Source organism: Schistocerca gregaria, chromosome X (genome assembly GCF_023897955.1).
Source record: "Schistocerca gregaria isolate iqSchGreg1 chromosome X, iqSchGreg1.2, whole genome shotgun sequence".
NCBI classification, from domain to species: Eukaryota; Metazoa; Arthropoda; class Insecta; order Orthoptera; family Acrididae; genus Schistocerca; species Schistocerca gregaria.
Window position 1 is genome coordinate 768,893,693 of NC_064931.1, and position 20,112 is coordinate 768,913,804.

Below are 20,112 nucleotides of genomic sequence, written 5' to 3' on the forward strand. Positions count from 1 at the left end.
CGACTCTCATCGCTGAAGACGACACGTCTCCATTCGTCCCTCCATTTACGCCTGTCGCGACACCACTGGAGGCGGGCTGCACGATGTTGGGGCGTGAGCGGAAGACGGCCTAACGGTGTGCGGGACCGTAGCCCAGCTTCATGGAGACGGTTGCGAATGGTCCTCGCCGGTACCCCAGGAGCAACAGTGTCCCTAATTTGCTGGGAAGTGGCGGTGCGGTCCCCTACGGCACTGCGTAGGATCCTACGGTCTTGGCGTGCATCCGTGCGTCGCTGCGGTCCGGTCCCAGGTCGACGGGCACGTGCACCTTCCGCCGACCACTGGCGACAACATCGATGTACTGTGGAGACCTCACGCCCCACGTGTTGAGCAATTCGGCGGTACGTCCACCCGGCCTCCCGCATGCCTGCTATACGCCCTCGCTCAAAGTCCGTCAACTGCACATACGGTTCACGTCCACGCTGTCGCGGCATGCTACCAGTGTTAAAGACTGCGATGGAGCTCCGTATGCCTCGGTAAACTGGCTGACACTGACGGCGGCGGTGCACAAATGCTGCGCAGCTAGCGCCATTCGACGGCCAACACCGCGGTTCCTGGTGTGTCCGCTGTGCCGTGCGTGTGATCATTGCTTGTACAGCCCTCTCGCAGTGTCCGGAGCAAGTATGGTGGGTCTGACACACCGGTGTCAATGTGTTCTTTTTTCCATTTCCAGGAGTGTATATTGCGAAGGTATGCCGGCGGTAGTTGTAAGCTTCGTTCAACGATCTTTTCACAGACGCGCGAATTTCTATTAACTTTTCCTGTCCTCATTTGCGCGTACTGTTTTGAACCGAGAATGCAACAGCCTTTCCTTCCTCAGCATTTTTAGAATTTCGTTGTTAAACCACGGTGGGTCTTTTCCGTCCTTAATCCACTTATTCGGTACGTACTTCTGCAGAGTATGATTTACATTCCGTTTAAACCTTGCTCATAATTCCTCCACGCCCATCGTACTGGAACTAGGTGATACCAATACGAGGTGCATTGAAGTTCTAAGGCCTCCGATTTTTTTTCTAATTAACTACTCACCCGAAATCGATGAAACTGGTGTTACTTCTCGACGTAATCGCCCTGCAGACGTACACATTTTTCACAACGCTGACGCCATGATTCCGTGGCAGCGGCGAAGGCTTCTTTAGAAGTCTATTTTGACCACTGCAAAATCGCTCAGGCAATAGCAGCACGCCTGGTGAATGTGCGGACACGGAGAGTGTCTTTCATTGTTGGAAAAAGCCAAAAGTCACTAGGAGCCAGGTCAGGTGAGTGGGGAGCATGAGGAGTCACTTCAAAGTTGTTATCACGAAGAAACTGTTGCGTAACGTTAGCTCAATGTGCGGGTGCGTTGTCTTGGTGAAACAGCACACGCGCAGACCTTCCCGGACGTTTTTGTTGCAGTTCAGGAAGGAATTTATTCTTCAAAACATTTTCGTAGGATGCACCTGTACCGTAGTGCCCTTTGGAACACAGTGGGTAAGGATTACGCCCTCGCTGTCCCAGAACATGGACACCATCATTTTTTCAGCAGTGGCGGTTACCTGAAATTTTTTTTGGTGGCGGTGAATCTGTGTGCTTCCATTGAGCTGACTGGCCCTTTGTTTCTGGATTGAAACATGGCATCCACGTCTCATCCATTGTCACAACCGACGAGAAGAAAGTCCCATTCGTGCTGTCGTTGCACGTCAACATTGCTTAGCAACGTGCCACACGGGCAGCCGTGTGGTCGTCCGTCAGCATTCGTGGCACCCACCTGGATGACACTTTTCGAATTTTCAGGTCGTCATGCAGGATTGTGTGCACAGAACCCACAGAAATGCCAACTCTGGAGGTGATCTGTTCAACAGTCATTCGGCGATCCCCCAAAAGAATTCTCTCCACTTTCTCGATCATGTCGTCAGACCGGCTTGTGCGATCCCGAGGTTGTTTCGGTTTGTTGTCACACGATGTTCTGCCTTCATTAAACTGTCGCATCCACGAACTCACTTTCGACACATCCATAACTCCATCACCACATGCCTCCTCCAACTGTCGATGAATTTCAATTGGTTTCACACCACGCAAATTCAGAAAACGAATGACCGCGCGCTGTTCAAGTAAGGAAAACGTCGCCATTTTAAGTATTTAAAACAGTTCTCATTCTCGCCGCTGACGGTAAAATTCCATCTGCCGTACGGTGCTGCCATATCTGGGGCGTATTGACAATGAACAATTCGCATGTTTCTATCTCTTTCCAGTCCGGAGAAAAAAAAAATCGGAGGTCTTAGAACTTGAATGCACCTCGTACATTGTCTAAGGGAGATGCTAACAACTGTCCATCTGTCCTTTCTAGCAGAAATATTCTCCTAGCCTTCTTGACTGATTTATTAACGTTAGTAACGAAAGCCGATGACATCATGGTCACTAATCCCTGGCTCTACGCTGGCACCGTCCATTAGGTCACGCCTGTTTGTGGCTACGAGGTCTAAAATATTTCCCTGCGTGCTGACTGTCGAACTAGCTGCTCAAGACGGTTTTCGTAAGATGTGCTCAAAAAAAATTCGCAAGACTGTCTGTTTGTATTCCCTGCAATGAATCTATAGACATCCCAGTGCATACTCGGTAGGTTAAAGTCGCCTCCAGCTAATATTGTTATGATATGGATATTTCCGCACTACAGATCGTAGACTCTCTATCAATGATTCTAAAATCGTCACAACGGAATCGGGTGGGTGGTAAAAATCCAACAATTAAGTTGATTTCACCTAGAACTGTTATAGCGACCAGATAACATCATTGTCATACTCAAAATTCGACCTCAATAGAGAATTGAAACATGATAGACAAAACTACTGTAAAGGTTCACTGGCTGAACAAGGAACGTAAAATAGGATCGCAAAAACAGTGTGCAAGATTATCACTAACCTTAATTCAAAGAAATTCTGATTGTGAGCCTGTTTCGCTTAGCAGCCTAAGGCGTTTGCTACAAGACTATATCAACAAATTAATTTTAGTAGAGTTCTGTTCATAACGTAATGCAAACCATCTCTGCCGACAATATTGTGATGTTAGTTAGTAATACGTAAATAAAATTTTTATACCAGCAGGGTAATAAGTAAAATGTGATTTAATGAAGGAGAAATATATCCAGTGTATTCATCTAACGTCGGAAAATACAATTTCTTATTACTTCCAGTGCTGCACAATTATGTGCTCACAATATTGCACAGTATTAGCATTTTCAACTCAAAACTGCTAACGCTCAAGTTTCCCTGAAACACTGCACAGTGCGGCTTCGGGGTCCGTGAAAGTGCGGGACCCGTTGCATATGCTGCATGGATAACCCGCCTCTGTATCTACAGGTAATTAAAGATGTCCTGTGTTACAACAATGCTTCGAATTATCTAATTTCATACCAGGTATCGACGAGCATCATTAGAAATCTAAGAATGCCATATTGGAAGTACCGACTAGGTGTTTCTGGAAATGATTTGACATGGTCTTACTTCCATTCACAGAATTGGTCCTCTCTCTCGGAACTGGCACCTGAATCATTAACATGGAGGGAGAAGGTTACTATGGCCTACTTAAGGAATTACATGGTGCCTATCGTAGTAACCTGTCTCATCTCGTTATCTGAATCATGCCATCATTAACTGATTATCTGTTTCCTGCTTGCACGATTCAGAAACTGATATATTACATGCTCTATTTTATTTGTGAAGTAAGTTCTTTTAACAAAAATTGTTCTATCACCGATGCTTAGAGCAGGCTTTGCTGCACGGGACACGTTTCCTCATAACCTTGTCAGATCTGATATTGTATTCATGTATCAAGCAGCTTCTAATTATAGCTACGTCTACTTGCTTAACAAAATGCTGGAATTAGAGTGATCGTGACCGATATCGAGAGATGGAACCGCTTCTCCTGCTTTTGAACATGTGCCAATTCTTGTTGGACTCATGATAGATCGTTTTGCGTTATAACTTAGCGAGCGCCTAAATATCATATGCATCGATACCTTTTGTCTTTATAATGGAAGGTTACAAGGCATTATCGTTTGTGTACGTATTGAAACAACCAGCGTCACAATTAAAAGCTGCTGTACGAGCATTGTTTTCTCAGTAAATACTTATCATGTTTGCAGCCAGATGATATCTTAGGGGAGCACCATATTTCCTCGCACGACCTTTATGACTTGTGAATGTGGTGCAGAGACACTCCAGGGAACTTTATAAATTGAACGTATCATTTGGATTGAACTGTCGTGGATACGAAATTCTTCATTAGCATAGGCTATACACTATTGCTAATCGGGTGGCTGGTAGCCTGAACTACAGGTGAGATCGACCGTGGTTGTACCTCACGGTGTACTCGACCCACTGAGATTAAGCTGTTCACACCTTCTTTAGTTAGAACCGCTGTCCATGGTAGATGATACTTTCATCTAACTGAATTTCATTCACTTCTTTCATGATGGAAAAAAGTTTGAGACCACAATCGTAGGGAGATTTGATTTTCGAAGACTTCGTTTATGCCGGCCGCGGTGCCCATGCGGTTCTAGGCGCTACAGTCCGGAAGCGCGAGACTGCTGCGGTCGCAGATTCGAATCTTGCCTCGGGCATGGAGGTGTGTGATGTCCTTAGGGTAGTTAGGTTTAAGTAGTTCTAAGTTCTAGGGGACTGATGACCTCAGATGTTAAGTCCCATAGTGCTCAGAGCCATTTGAACCAACTTCGTCTCTGACAGAATTAAGTTGCACCTACGCGTTTTTCAGCCGACAAAACTCGCATTTTAGTTGGTATTATTTTCAAGGTTCTTTAAATATTTAAGGAAGAGTGGCCCACACACGGAAAACAGGCCTTAATTTTCTTTTATCCTCCTTTGTTTGCAGACTGTGATTAATGCTGCTCCAAGCAATGTTTCATTGCTCTATTAGCTTCCATATCCATTCCTTTTATGCAATGGCAGTTAAGTGGAGGTCTCCAGACTGAACGCTGTCGGTTTTGAGGCTGACCCCACTCTAGCTGCGAAGCACACACACTGTCTGTCATGTATGATGAGAGATTTACACATAAAAAATTGTCAATCTGTGTATTCCAAAGGTTATTTGGCTAAATACTGTGCGCTTTTACCGACGTCATCAAGCTACTAATCCGAGAAGGGCCATATGTTTTCTCCCCATCTTCACGACACAGTGCCTCCGTATTAAAGTGATGTACTTGGAATGAGCAATTGTACAAAATATTGTTTAGTAAAATTAGTAATGTATCCACCAGAAATTAGCACAGTGCTGGTCGCCGACATTTCCTTCTCTTCACTCCACTTAGATTTGCTACTCTGTAGTATTTTCCCGTAGTTTTGTTGTCCCTGATAAATCCACGCATGACCCGCATCTACACTCCGAAACCCACGTTATGGTGTGTAGCGAAGCTCATTTCGTGTCTCTCTGCCACTTTCCCTCTTTCCTATTTTATTCGCGATTTCTACGCCCCCATAACGACTGTTGGTAAACCTCTGGGAGAACACGAATCAAAAAGTTTATCTTCAAAGTCTTCTCGTGAGATATGTGTAGCAGCAAGATGTATATTGGTTGATTCTTCTAACAACGTATGCTCTCGGAATTTTAAGAACAAGCCACACCGTGATGCACAACGCCACTCCTCTAGCATCTTCCACTGCACATGGATGAATATTTACTCCGTGGTTCTTTCGCTCATACTAAGCGAGCCCATCACTAAACATGAAGATCTTCTTTGGCTCCTATTCTATCAATCATAGTTGGTAAGGGTCTCAGAATGAGGAGAAATGCTTAATTATCGGCAGAACGAGTGTTTTGTAAGCTACTTCCTTTGTCGGTGAACGTCACTTCCTAAAAATTCTTCCAATGAATCTCAGTCTGGCATCTGTTTTTTCAGTGATTATTTTTTTGTGGTCGTGGTCTTTTCACATTAAATAGCCAGTACACATACTTCCAGATATTTAATGGATGTTATTGTTTCCATTGAATGTCAAAAATCGTGTAATCAAATGATAATGGGTTTTCCAAAAATTCATGGGCAGTGCATCATGTTGAGTGTCAACTGCCAATCACTGCACCATGCGTCTATACTCTTCAGGTTTTTCAACATTCCGCTACAAGTTTATAATGTTGAGTCTTTGCTGTAAATAAGAGCATTGCCCGAAAACAGCCCCATGGTGGTTCATACGTTATTCACCGTGTTATTTATATGTTTTTTGTATTAGAAATGGTCCAGTAACATTGCTTCAGACACTGCCAAAGCTTTCACGTTTTAAAATTTCTCCCCGTTGAGAAAGATATCCTATGTTTTACGAGGAGCATTCAATAAGTAATGCAACACATTTTTTTTTTCTCACCGAATTTCGGTTGAAACATTGCGGAATTTGTTGTGGGTCATCGCGGAATATTCGCGCTTCAGCAGCTGTAGTTTCATGAAGTTCAGGTTAAGCGGCGCGCTATACGTATCCTTCAAAATGACGTCTGTAACGGTGGTACGTTCCAAGCAGAGAACTGTCATTGAGTTTCCTTTGGCGGAAAACCAGAGCATCGCAGATATTCGTAAGCGCTTGCAGAATACCTACAGACACCTGGCAGTGAACAAAAGCACGACGAATCGTATGGCGAAGCGTCTGTCACAATCGCAACAAGGTCGCACAAATCCGTCCTATCGATTGCGTGCCGATCGGCCGCACGCAGCTGTTACTGCTGCAATGTTGGAACGTGCGGACACTCTCATTGGAGGTGATCGACGGATCAGATCACAATCAAACACCTCACTCATCAGCTGGACGTCTGTGTTAGTAGTGGTGGAACAATCGTCCACCAGCTGGGGTACTCAAAGGGGCGTTCCCACTGGATTCCTCGCCGCCTAGCAGATCATAAAGAACAATAAAGGACCATCTGTGCGGAACTGCTTGCACTTTTCGAGGCTGATCGTGACAATTTTCTGTCGAACATCGGTGAAACAAAACGCCAATCCATGGAATGACGCCACACTACTTCTCCTGCTCAGCCGGTAAAGTGATGGAGATGGTCTTCTGGGACTCTGAAAGTGTTATTCTGTTTGATATCCTCCCTCGTGGTGCAAAGATCAACTCTGAAGTCTATTGTTCCACCATCAGGAAATTGAAGAAATGACTTCAGTATGTTCGTCGTCACAAAAATGTAAACATGCTTCTCCTTCTCCATGACAACGAAAGGTCTCCCACATGTCTCCGTCCCCGAGAGGAGCTCAAAAATCTTCAGTGGACTGTTTTTACTACAGCCCGGATCTCGTACCTTCCGATTTTCATCTGTCTGGCACAATGAAGGATGCACTTTGCGAGAAGCAGTACGAGGAAGATGGGGAGATTACTGATTCAGCAAGACGTTAGCTTCGACGTAAGCCAGTAGAGTGCTACCATGCGAGCATTCAGATTCTCCAACTAAGGTGGCGTAAGGCCGTCGCAATGAACGGAGATCATGCTGAAAAACAGAGTTTTTGTAGCGGGAAGAGTGGAGAATAATATGGTGTACTGGTATCCTGAGAAACACCAGCCAGGTTAGCCGAGAGCGCTAACGCGCTGCTTTCTGGACTCGGGTAGGCGCGCCGGGCCCGGATCGAATCGACGAGGGCCTGTGTGCCGGCCAGCCTGGATGTGGTTTTTAGGCGGTTTTCCACATCCTGCTAGGTGACTACCGGGCTGGTCCCCACGTTCTGCCTCAATTACAAGCTTCGCAGACATTTGACACATGTTCGCACTGTTTCACGATTTACACTAGACGCAGACAAAAGGGGTACACTGATTCTGTCCCGAGCTTGGAGGGGGGGCTACGGGATGGGGCAGGAGGGGCATTCGGCCACCCCTTCAATTTAACATGCCAAATCCGATTTAACCACGCCGACCCTGCGCAAACTGCGGGACAAAGGCCCAAGTGAAAGAAAAAATGCAAGAAAGACTGGTATACTGAGAAAACCAACATGTTTTAGAAAACAATGTGTTGAATTACTTGTTGAACGCCCCTGGTACAAGGGCACGTTCCAACATTGCAGGAATCACTGCGGCCGGTCAACACGCAGGAGATCGGACAGGTTTACGCGACCTTGATGCCCTAATGACAGACAGTTCGTCCAACGACTCACCGTGCCAGGTCTCCGTAGACATTCTGCAAGCGCCTACGAATATTTGCGATGCTCTGGTTTTCCGCCAAGCGACACGAACGCACCTCCTTTACAGAAGCCATTTTGAAAGCTACGTATAGCGCCGCCACCAGTCGGAACCTCATGATACTATAGGGCCTGAAGCACGAATATTCCATGATATCCCACAACAAATGTGCTCATTTCTGTTTATATGACGACAGTAATGATCTGTATGGAACGCCTTCCATATTTCAAGGAAACTCGACCTCAACCTAGATGCCTGTATCTTCTGTCCTCTGGATCTCGTAAACGAACGGTGTGAGACGGTTAACACACAATCGTTTTCTGTGGGATCCATGTTTCACAGTCTAGTGTTCCCGACGTTTGGTGCAATACACAAAACACTGAACAGTTATTTGTATTATTTGAAAATTAAAAAGTTCATGTAAGAAGCAATAAATAAATAACCAGTACATCAAGTAAAAAGCACAGCCTTAACAGATATTTTCTTACCTATAGTTGCACTCCTTTCTTAATGTTGGCACTATTTTCTCGGTTATTTGCTGATACAGTTTCAATTCGCGGCTAAGTTTCCTTATTGTTTCAAGGTAGTCAGTTCTTTCTTTTTGAAATTCGCCTTGCAGGTCGGAGTTCTCACATTCCAGCTCTCTTATCTGCAATAGAAAACTAACATATTGACTTTTCCGCTATTTTACAAAAAAAAAAGACGGATTGCAACGCTTCATCTTTGAAATAAATAAAAGCACAAATATTGAGATTTAAAGCTTTTGTTTCTTCTAAATGAGACCAGACGATTTACTCAGATATGTCACCTTGCTTAGCAGGATGCGTACGAAGTGCGACAATAAAGTAATGAGACTGATGTGAAAAAAATGTTGCTTACCGTTTCAGTCAAGTTTAGTGTTCTCTCATTTAAGGTAGTTCCCTTCTGATTGCACACACTTTTTCCAGCGCTTCTGCCATTGATAGTAACATTTCTGGAACTCATCTACTGTAATATCCTCCAAGACTCTCGTCACAGCTTTTTGGACATCTTGTGTTGTTTGAAAATGGTGTCCCTTGACCACCATTTTGACTCTTGGAAATAGAAAAAAGTCGCATGGAGCGATATCTGGTGAATAAGGTGGCTGTAGTAGTACTGAAATTTGTTTTGAGGTTAAAAATTGCTGTACTGACAGGGCAGTATGGGATGGCGCATTATCGTGATGCAGAATCCAATTATCAACAATGTTGGCACGGACATGAAGAACACTTTTACGAAGTCTTTCTAAAATTTCTTTGTAGTAATATTGGTTAACTGTTTGTCCAGGAGACACCCACTCTTTATGACCAACTTTATGGCTAAGTTGACATCCGTCCGTGATGTTGATGGTCGTCCACTGCGGTCTTCATTTTCAACATTCGTTCTGCCTTCACTAAACATTTTATGCCAACGAACAGCTTGAGCTCTTGACATAACCTCCTCTCAAGAAGACTTCTGAAGCTTACCATAAGTTGTCGTCGCATTTTCACCCAATTTAGCGCAAAAATCAATGGCATACCGTTGGGCAATATTATGCGCTTTCATTTCGGTTATTAGCTTATTACAGCACAACTCATGACTGAGCAGCTGAATCGATGTACACATGGACTAGAAGCAGCTTACAGACAAAGGTCAAAGATATTGTGTCTACGCAAGCCTGCAGGGTTGTCACATCTTGCAAAGAAAATCAGTCTCATTACTTTATTGTCGCACCTCGTATACCCACACGAATTCTATATATTTTCCTATAATATCTGTGTTATATAACTCAAAGAATAGAAAACGTGCCGACTTGTTTCAGTATGATAAGAGTAATATACTGTAATAGAACAACAGTTATTTTCATTATGTAAACGAACTCACTGCACTTCTAACAAAAAAGGTGAGCACGCAGAAGATGTGGTCGAATGTTAATGTAACTTCCTACACATACACATCATTGGCCGGCATGTAAATAATGATGTCCCAGTTCAATGGTTCAAATGGCTCTGAGCACTATGGGACTCAACTTCTGAGGTCATTAGTCCCCTAGAACTTAGAACTAGTTAAAACTAACTAACCTAAGGAAATCACACACATCCATGCCCGAGGCAGGATTCGAACCTGCGACCGTAGCGGTCCCGCGGTTCCAGACTGCAGCGCCTAGAACCGCACGGCCACTTCGGCCGGCCCAGTTCTATGTGACACACTGAACGGCCACCAGAGAGAATTGGTGTTGTTCGTGTCTGGTGTTGCTATCAGGCCTGGTAGGGCGTAGTATGAGCGTGAACAGCGCCAGATGTTTAGTGATCATTGACAGACATAGATATGCGCGTACTTGTATGAAGCAACTGGCAGAGTTTGAAAGGAGCCTTAGTGTGGATCTCCATTTTGCCGGCTGGCCGGAAGCCACCGTACGGTCCGTGGCGAAGGGTACTCTGTACCACTATTTCTCATTTTCTTTTCTGTTCCACTCGCAAATAGAGCGAGGGGAAAACGACTGTCTATATGCCTCCGTATGAGCCCTAATTTCTCGTACCGTAACTTCGTGGTCCTTACGCGCAATGTACACTATTAGTCAAAAAAATTGCTACACCAAGAAGAAATCCAAATGATAAACGGGTATTCATTGAACAAATATGCTATTATAGAACTGACATGTGATTACATTTTCACGCAGTTTGGGTGCATAGATCCTGAGAAATCAGTACACAGAACAACCACCTCTGGCCATAATAACGGCCTTGATACGCCTGGGCATTGAGTCAAACAGAGCTTGGATGGCATGTACAGGTACAGCTGCCCATGCAGCTTCAACACGATACCACAGTTCATCAAGAGTAGTGACTGGCGTATTGTGACGAGCCAGTTGCTCGGCCACCATTGACCAGACGTTTTCAGTTGGTGAGAGATCTGAAGAATGCGCTGGCCAGGGCAGCAGTCGAACATTTTCTGTATCCAGAAAGGCCCGTATAGGACCTGCAACATGCGGTCGTGCATTATCCTGCTGAAATGTAGGGTTTCCCAGGGATCGAATGAAGGGTAGAGCCACGGGTCGTAACACATCTGAAATGTAAAGTCCACTGTTCAAAGTGGCGTCAGTGCGAACAAGAGGTGACCGAGACGTGTAAGCAATGGCACCCCATACCATCACGCCGGGTGTAGCGATGACGAATACACGCTTCCAATGTGCGTTCACCGCGATGTCGCCAAACACGGATGCGACCATCATGATGCTGTAAACAGAACCTGGATTCATCCGAAACATTGACATTTTGCCATTCTTGCGCCCAGGTTCGTCGTTGAGTACACCATCGCAGGCGCTCCTGCCTGTGATGCAGCGTCAATGGTGACCGCAGCCATGGTCTCCGAGCTGATAGTCCATGCTGCTGCCAACGTCGTCGAACTGTTCGTGCAGATGGTTGTGGTCTTGCAAACGTCCCCATCTGTTGACTCAGGGATCGAGACGTGGCTGCACGATCCGTTACAGCCATGCGGATAAGATGCCTGTCATATCGACTGTTAGTGATACGCCGGTCAACTACTGTTTGTGTATGAGAAATCGTGTGGAAACTTTCCTCATGTCAGTAAGTTGTAGGTGTCACCACAGGCGCCAACCTTGTTTGAATTCTCTAAAAAGATAATCATTTACATATCACAGCATCTTCTTCCTGTCTGTTAAATTCGCGTCTGTAATACGTCATCTTCGTGGTGTAGCAATTTTAATGGCCAGTAGTGTATGTTGGCGGCAGTTGAATCGTTCGGCAGTCATCTTCAAACGCCGGTTCTCTAAATTTTCTCAATAGTGTTTCTCGAAAAGAACGTCTCAGTATCCAGATTTGTGGAGCGTTCGGATGTGAGACTGGCATGATTTAGTCTACATGGGAATCCGATGGCAGCCATACTCGTCGTCAAAGTTCCGGTCCATCACATCTGACCACAAGGGAGCGTCGCCGTGTTGTGCAACAAGCACGTCGTCACTACATCGCATCTGGGGCTGCCCTCCGAGAACAGTTAATGGGTTCTCTGCAATATTCAGTGTTATCCCGCACCATTAGTTGGAGAATAGCAGCTCCCGGAGTAGGGAATTACTGTCCAAGTCATAGACTGCCGTTAACACAGCAACACAATCATTTGTGTTTGGAGTTGTGCGGTGATCATGAAACAAGGACTTCTGATGAATGGCGTATTGTGTTCAGCGATGAATCGCGGTTCTGCACTACCACACATGACCATCTTCGGTAAGTATAGTGCCTACCTGAGGAGAGATCCCATCGTTCCAATGTTTTGGAGAGGCACAGCGTTGTCACCCTTGACAGCATGCTGCGGAGAGCCATCGGGCATAACTTCATGTGATGGCTGGTAGTAACTGAGGGAACTCTGACGTCCATTCTGCATCATTATGTGATACCTCTCATGCGACAATACCGTGGTGCCATTTTTCAACTGGGCTATCACAGTCTCTGTGAACTGTGACACTGAGGGTTACGTGGGTCAGCGAGATCCACAGATCTGTCTCCGATAGATGATGTGTGGAACCAGCTCGGACGTGAACGTGGTCCGAGTGCCACCATCCAGGATAACGATGCCCAGTTACAACTGTTGTTGACCAGTTTGCCTCAGGAGGAGATGCAACGGCTTTATGACACCCTTCCCAACGGAATTCTGCATGCATCCATGCTAGAATGGGTGTTATGTCATACCGAGAAGTGGGCCCATATTGCCAAGTTTTATGTGAATTTGGTTCGATTTTGTAGTCACTGGAATAACATCACGTACCCCACCAACCCTTGAAATTCCATTTCCTTTCGTCCTCCCTTTCTAATTGCTTCACTTTTTTTGTCTGGCAGTGTATATTAGTTTTTATCGATCTCCGTTCTACTACATAGAATCCCAATGATAACAGACTACAAATTTATTAATTGTGCCTTACATCAGAGCTGATATGATCAAATTTATGAAATTTTGTCAACTAGCTAACAAAATGATTATTATTATATTTACCCGTTAGATGGACACAAAAAATAGACACAAAGAACAATCGTTTTGTTGAGCAGTGATATTTCGTGTTTCTGTGCCAAACATGACGCTTTTCAATTTGAAAATGAAACTAGACAAATTTAACAGGAAGTCCACACTAACCTTCATTTTGTACTTCTTCAGCAATTCTGTTTTTGTACGGAGCTCTTGGTCTATATCATCATAAACCTGCAACAATAAGAATGTTTACATTTTACTCATTATTGTCTCTAAAACGAGTCAGAAATTTAGTCATAGAGTTGAAGGGCATTTGTAGAAGGTGTTCATACAAGTGAATCAGTTTAAAGTGTACAAACTGTCATCTTTCCGATGAAGAAGATAATTCTGAAATGGTGGAACGTAAGAATTTTGAAAATACTTCGGTTAGATTACATAGCAGTGAGAGGATATTTACTTTAGTTATCAAAACTTATATTAACGTTGGAAACAATCCCCAGCTTTTGACAGGTTTTTATATCCAGATACACAACAGAAAAGTTTAATCAATGAAACATTAGTTAATTCATTACTAATGAAACATTATTTGTGCAGATGTGCTAGAAGACGTAACGCAGTCTTTTCCTCAGATGATTATTCGTCAAAAAATGGAAAGCAAGTTTAGGATTTAACGTCCCGTCGGCATCGAACTCATCAGAGACGGAGCAAAATAGCCACGCAGAGTGACCGCGCGATTAGAGGCGTCGTGTCACAAACTGCGCGGCCACTCCCGCCGGAGGTTCGAGTCCTCCCCCAGGCACGGGTGGGTGTGTTGTTCTTAGCATAAGTTAGTTTAAGTTACTTTAAGTTGTGTGTAAGTCTAGGAACTGATGACCTAAGCAGTTTGGACCCTTAGAAATTCACACACATTTGAACATTTTTGGAACAAAAGAATGGGTTGTTACAAATATGTGGAAGGAAATCGGCCGTGACGTTTCAGTGGAACCATTCCGGCATTTGCCTGGAGCGATAAGGCAATCACAGAAAATCTACACCTGGATGACCGGACACGGAACTGAATCGTAGTTCTTCCAAGTGGAAGTCCAGCATGCTAACCACTGCGCCACCTCTCTCGGCGATAAAGCGTAAAGGCGACGGCTTTATATTAATCTGGGATCCATACGAATACTTCTGATACAGTTTGTTTACTCAGTGTTGTACTCGATGTTGATATAAAGCTTTGTGAATTGCATTTTTAGAAAGAATGAAAAGACAGCTTGTAACAAGCAGTACATTTTACATGAAAATAAGCTGAAGTGCATAAAAATGTGTTAGTACCTGTACATAGTCAGGGAATAAAAACCGGATGCAAATCGTTCGAGTCCGCTTAATGTGCTTGGATTGTAAATGAAATCGTAATTTCCCTAGAAGTTGTAGCAATAGTTCTGTGGAAAGCTTACGATTGTTCCTCTAGTTGTGCGGGTCTGATTACAACCATCAGGCCCTCTGTTACATCGGACCAGGGTTTCACACATACAGTGCGTTTTCTACATCACAGTTACCTATGAAATAAAAGTTTTAACATGGTAAATAGTACGAATGGAGTTCAAGAAGTAATGCAACATGTTTTTCTCGCCAATATTTCGGTTGAAAAAAATGTAGAATTTGTTGAGGGACATAGTGGAGTATGCCCGCTTCAGCCCCTATAGTTTCATAACGTTTCGATAGGTGGCGGCGCTATACTAACGGAGTTGCGTTACAAGCAAAAAACTGTCACTGAGTTTCTTTTGGCGGAAAACCAGAGCATCGCAGATATTCATCAGCGCTTGCAGAATGTCTACGGACATCTGACAGTGAACAAGAACGCGATGAGTCGTTGGGCGAGACATCTGTCATCAGCACTAACAAGGTCGCGCAAACCTGTCTGATCTCCCACGTGCAAGCCGGCTGCGCATAGCTGTGGCACCTGAAATGTTTGAACGTGCGGACACTCTCATTCGAGGTGATCGGCGGATCACAATCAAGCACCTCGTTGCTCAACTGGACAGCTCTGTTGGTAGTGCTGGAATAGCCGACCACCAATTGTGGTACTCAAGGTGTGTGTCCGCTGGGTTCCTACCCACCTAACAGGAGACTATAAAGAGCAACAAAGGACCATCTGTGTGGAACTGCATGCACTCTACGAGGCTGATGGTGACAATTTGCTGTCGAACATCGTCACAGGAGGTGAAACATGGATTCATCACTTCGAACCGGAAACTAAATGGCAAACCCTTGAGTGGCGCCACACTACCTCTCCTCCGAAGAAAAAGTTCAAAGCTGCACCCTACATCTACATCTACATCTACATCTACATCTACATCCATACTCCGCAAGCCACCTGACGGTGTGTGGCGGAGGGTATCCTGAGTACCTCTATCGGTTCTCCCTTCTATTCCAGTCTCGTATTGTACGTGGAAAGAAAAATTGTCGGTATGCTTCTGTGTGGGCTCTAATCTCTCTGATTTTATCCTCATGGTCTCTTCGCGAGATATACGTAGGAGGGAGCAATATACTGCTTGACTCTTCGGTGAAGGTATGTTCTCAAAACTTTAACAAAAGCCCGTACCGAGCTACTGAGCGTCTCTCCTGCACAGTCTTCCACTGGAGTTTATCTATCATCTCCGTAACGCTTTCGCGATTGCTAAATGATCCTGTAACGAAGCGCGCTGCTCTCCGTTGGATCTTCTCTATCTCTTCTATCAACCCTATCTGGTGCGGATCCCACACTGCTGAGCAGTATTCAAGCAGTGGGCGAACAAGCGTACTGTAACCTACTTCCTTTGTAGTCGGATTGCATTTCCTTATGATTCTTCCAATGAATCTCAGTCTGGCATCTGCTTTACCGACGATCAACTTTATATGATCATTCCATTTTAAATCACTCCTAATGCGTACTCCCAGATAATTTATGGAATTAACTGCTTCCAGTTGCTGACCTGATATTTTGTAGCTAAATGATAAGGGACCTATCTTTGTACGTATTCGCATCACATTTCACTTGTCTACATTGAGATTCAATTGCCATTCCGTGCACCATGCGTCAATTCGCTGCAGATCCTCCTGCATTTCAGTAGAATTTTACATTGTTGCAACCTCTCGATACACCACAGCATCATCTGCAATAAGCCTCAGTGAACTTCCGATGTCATCCACCAGGTCATTTATGTATATTGTGAATAGCAACGGTCCTATGACACTCCCCTGCGGCACACCTGAAATCACTCTCACTTCGGAAAACTTCTCTCCATTGAGAATAACATGCTGCGTTCTGTTACCTAGGAACTCCTCAATCCAATCACACAATTGATCTGATAGTCCGTATGCTCTTACTTTGTTCATTAAACGACTGTGGGGAACTGTGTCAAACGCCTTGCGGAAGTCAAGAAACACGGCATCTACCTGTGAACCCGTGTCTAAGGCCCTCTGAGTCTCGTGGACGAATAGCGCGAGCTGGGTTTCACACGACCGTCTTTTTCTAAACCCATGCTGATTCCTACAGAGTAGATTTCTAGTCTCCAGAAAAGACATTATACTCGAACATAATACGTGTTCCAAAATTCTCCCTCAGTCGGTAAATCAATGAGATGGTCTTCTGGGACTCTGAAGAGGTTATTCTGTTTGGTGTCCTCCCTCATGGTACAACGAACAACTCGTAAGTGTATTGTGCTACCCTCAGGAAATTGAAGAAACGACTTCAGCGTGTTCATTGCCACAAAAATGCAAACGAACCTCTCCTTCTCCATGATAACGTAAGGGCTCACTCAAATATGCGCATTCGCGAGGAGCGCAAAAAGCTTCATTGGATTGTTCCTTAGCATGCACCCCACAGGCCTGCCTGACGTTAGCTCCGACGTCGATCTGTAGCGTGTTGCCATGCGGGCATACAGGCTGCCCTAGTGAGGTGGGGTAAGGCCGTCCATTGAACGGAGATTATGTCGAGAAACTGAAGTAGCTTTGTAACGTCAACCAAAACAGCATTGCTGTGCTAGTACTGCGAACGGCTGAAAGCAGGGGGAACTGGAGCCGTAATTTTTCTCGAGGGCATGCTGCTTTAATGTGTGGCTAAATGATGATGGCGTCCTCTTGGGCAAAATAGTCCGGAGGTAAAATAGTCGACCATTCGGATTTTCGGGCGGGGACTACTCAGCAGGACTTTGTTATCAGGAGGAACAAAACTGGTATTCTACGGATCGGACTTTCCATTTGTAAGTCATAGACTGAGTATGGCAATAATGTTGGACAAATTCGAGCTAAACCGCGAGCATATCGACAGTGAATTTTCCTGCACATCTTCCCTGAAGGGATAGCAATAAAGTGAAATAATGCTGGTACACTATGTGGCGAAGTAAAGACAGACGCCTTCAGAAAACAATTTAAAGTTTTCTTAATCTCTGTATGTCATTATACTATAAGATGATATTCCTAAAGAATTATTAGAAAGAATGTTCTTAGGACAAGAACATCATCATCACAGAAATTTCCGGAATGTGTCAACTCAAAACCGTAAAAGGTTAATAACAAAATAGTGCCAACAAACTGTAAGTTGGTAAGCATGTTTCTAAAAGGACATCGAATGTTCATTAATTGGTAGCATGGTGCAGAGGTACAGACACCGGATCAGATTAACATATAGATCGCCAATAAATTAGTAATTTGAACCAGAGGTGAACAGGATTTTTATTTTTGCTCGATTTCTACTTATTGAAACTGCGAAACCTACCGAAATTCAACTCAGAATAAAGGTCCAGTATGGTGATACATGTTTTAGAAGCAGCAAGCCTGCAAATGCAGTCTGAAGTTTGAAAATGTTACGTCAGTGGCAGATTTTCCGCAATTGTGTCAAACACGTCGCTTTCTCAGTCCTGAAAACTGTGCAGCTATTGAAGCCATCGTGGTGAGAAACCGCCTAGTGACACTGTAGGGGGCTACACCAACTGTAAACATTACAAATGGTTCAGCAAAGCACACTGTGCATTATATGTTCCAATTTCACGAAGTCTCTACAAAACTGGAGCCCCAGCAGGTTATTTCTGAATTTAGATAGCAGTATTTTGATGCTTAATGAACAACTCCTACAGCACGTTACACAAGATGGTGATGTCTTCCTTGCAATAATGCTTAACAAGAATGAAACTTGGGTTGACTACCATCAACCACAATCGAACAAAGTTAGCACGAAATGGTGCCATTCCTCATCGCCCTAGCGATAGCAGTTTCGAACATAGCCATCAGCAAGGAAGTTGCGCTGATCCTCTTTTTGGGAAAAGAAGGTGGCCTATTGGAGCACACAGATCTCGTGTAAACACTATCAGTACTGCATCATACTGAAATCGTCTAAAAAATCTTCTTCGTCCTTCAGGGAAATCTAAATGACTTGAACTGCTGTCTGCAGGTGTTTCGTGGCCGCATGGCAATGTACGGCCCCTCATAGCCCGTGTAAGAGTTGTGACAGTCACAGGCCTCACCTGATGTATGAGTCCACCATACTAACCACATTTCGCAGCAATTTCAGTGTGTTTGGACCGCTCAAAGAAATACCGTACCGCAATAAGTTCCGTTGTGCAGACTTCTAAATGAATTCTTTTATGCGCAAGTCAGTTACTTTGTAAGTGCTGCGATCTTCCATTGAGTCTATGTCAAAACCTGACACAGATTTGTATCACCATGTATGTCCAGTAAATTATATTGTTGTTAATGACGATGAAATTTCTATTCTGCTCTTCAATCCGAAGACTGATTTGATACAGATCTTCACCCTAATATATCCTGTGCAGACGTCTTCTTCTCTGAACTACTACAACAACCTCCCCTAAATCCGCTTGAACCTGCTCACTGTAGTCAAGTTTTGGTCTTCCTCTACTATTTTACACCTCCCCCCTCTCCCCCTCCAACACACACATATTAACCTCCATTATCAAATTGGCTCTTCCCTGACGTTTCAGTATGCGTCCCACCAACCGATCCCTTCTTTTAATCAAGATGATCTATAATTTATCCCCAGTTAGATTCAGTACCTCTTCATTAATTATACGATCTACCCATTTAATCTTCAGCACAACAGTTCAATAGCTTCTATTCTCTTCTTGTCTCTATAGTTCATGTTTAATTTCCATATGAGGCTACACTCCACTTCTAACACTTAAATTTGTACTAAGGATTAAACTATTTCTCTTTTTCACAAAAATTTTTCTTGCTATTGCCATTCTGCATTTTATATCCTCTCCATTCCGACGATCGTCAGTTCTTTTATTGCCAAAATAACAAAATGTCTCTACTACTTTTAATATTAATTTTGTAATCGAATACCCTCAGCATCGCAAAATTTCATTAGATTGCACTCCATTGCCCTTGGCATACTTTTGTTGATGTGCGTCTTAGAACTTCTTTTAAAACACTGTGCAGTCCGTTGAGCTGATCTTCCAAGTCATTTGCCGTTTATGATAGAATTACATCCTCGTCGAGAAACCTCTAAGTTTTTATTTCGTCTCCCTGAACTTTAGTCTCCTTTACAGATTTTTCTTTTGTTTTCTTTGCTGTTTTCATATTTGATTCAGCCTCGTACATGTACATACAAAATTTATGCCAATCAAGTGATGTCATTTTATATAAGAATGTTTCCAACAATGGTTTTGTCTTTGTTTTAGTTATATTAAAGCTCACAGCAGGCTGCTGAAGTAAGCTTTGCACAGGAATAACTGAAGTGACTGAAGTCGGTAGATGACAAATGAGTAAAGTCATGTATGTGGAATGGTATGCAAATATATCTGTATGTATTTCGAGGGCAAGGTAGAATAATATTGCAATACAACTAGGGTTTAATCTTGTTTTGATATATATTCTGCATTTTGTGTCGTTTAAAGTGTAAATACCATGTTTCAAAATAATTGAAGAACAATAAATACTCCTTCTCCTGCCATTATACAGCTAGCATTCCCAC

General features: G+C 43.9%; 1 protein-coding gene across 2 annotated transcripts in view; it reads right to left on the minus strand.

Moving 5' to 3' along the window:
- Window positions 1-20,112, minus strand: part of LOC126298495 (osmotic avoidance abnormal protein 3) — a 349,861-nt gene that overhangs the window by 116,419 nt on the left and 213,330 nt on the right. For both annotated transcript variants that reach the window (XM_049989832.1, XM_049989831.1), the window contains exons 12-13: window positions 13,320-13,385; window positions 8,669-8,829 (exon numbers count right to left, since the gene is read on the minus strand). In XM_049989832.1, the coding sequence (XP_049845789.1) occupies window positions 8,669-8,829; window positions 13,320-13,385 (227 nt within the window). The remainder of the gene's footprint in view (window positions 1-8,668; window positions 8,830-13,319; window positions 13,386-20,112) is intronic.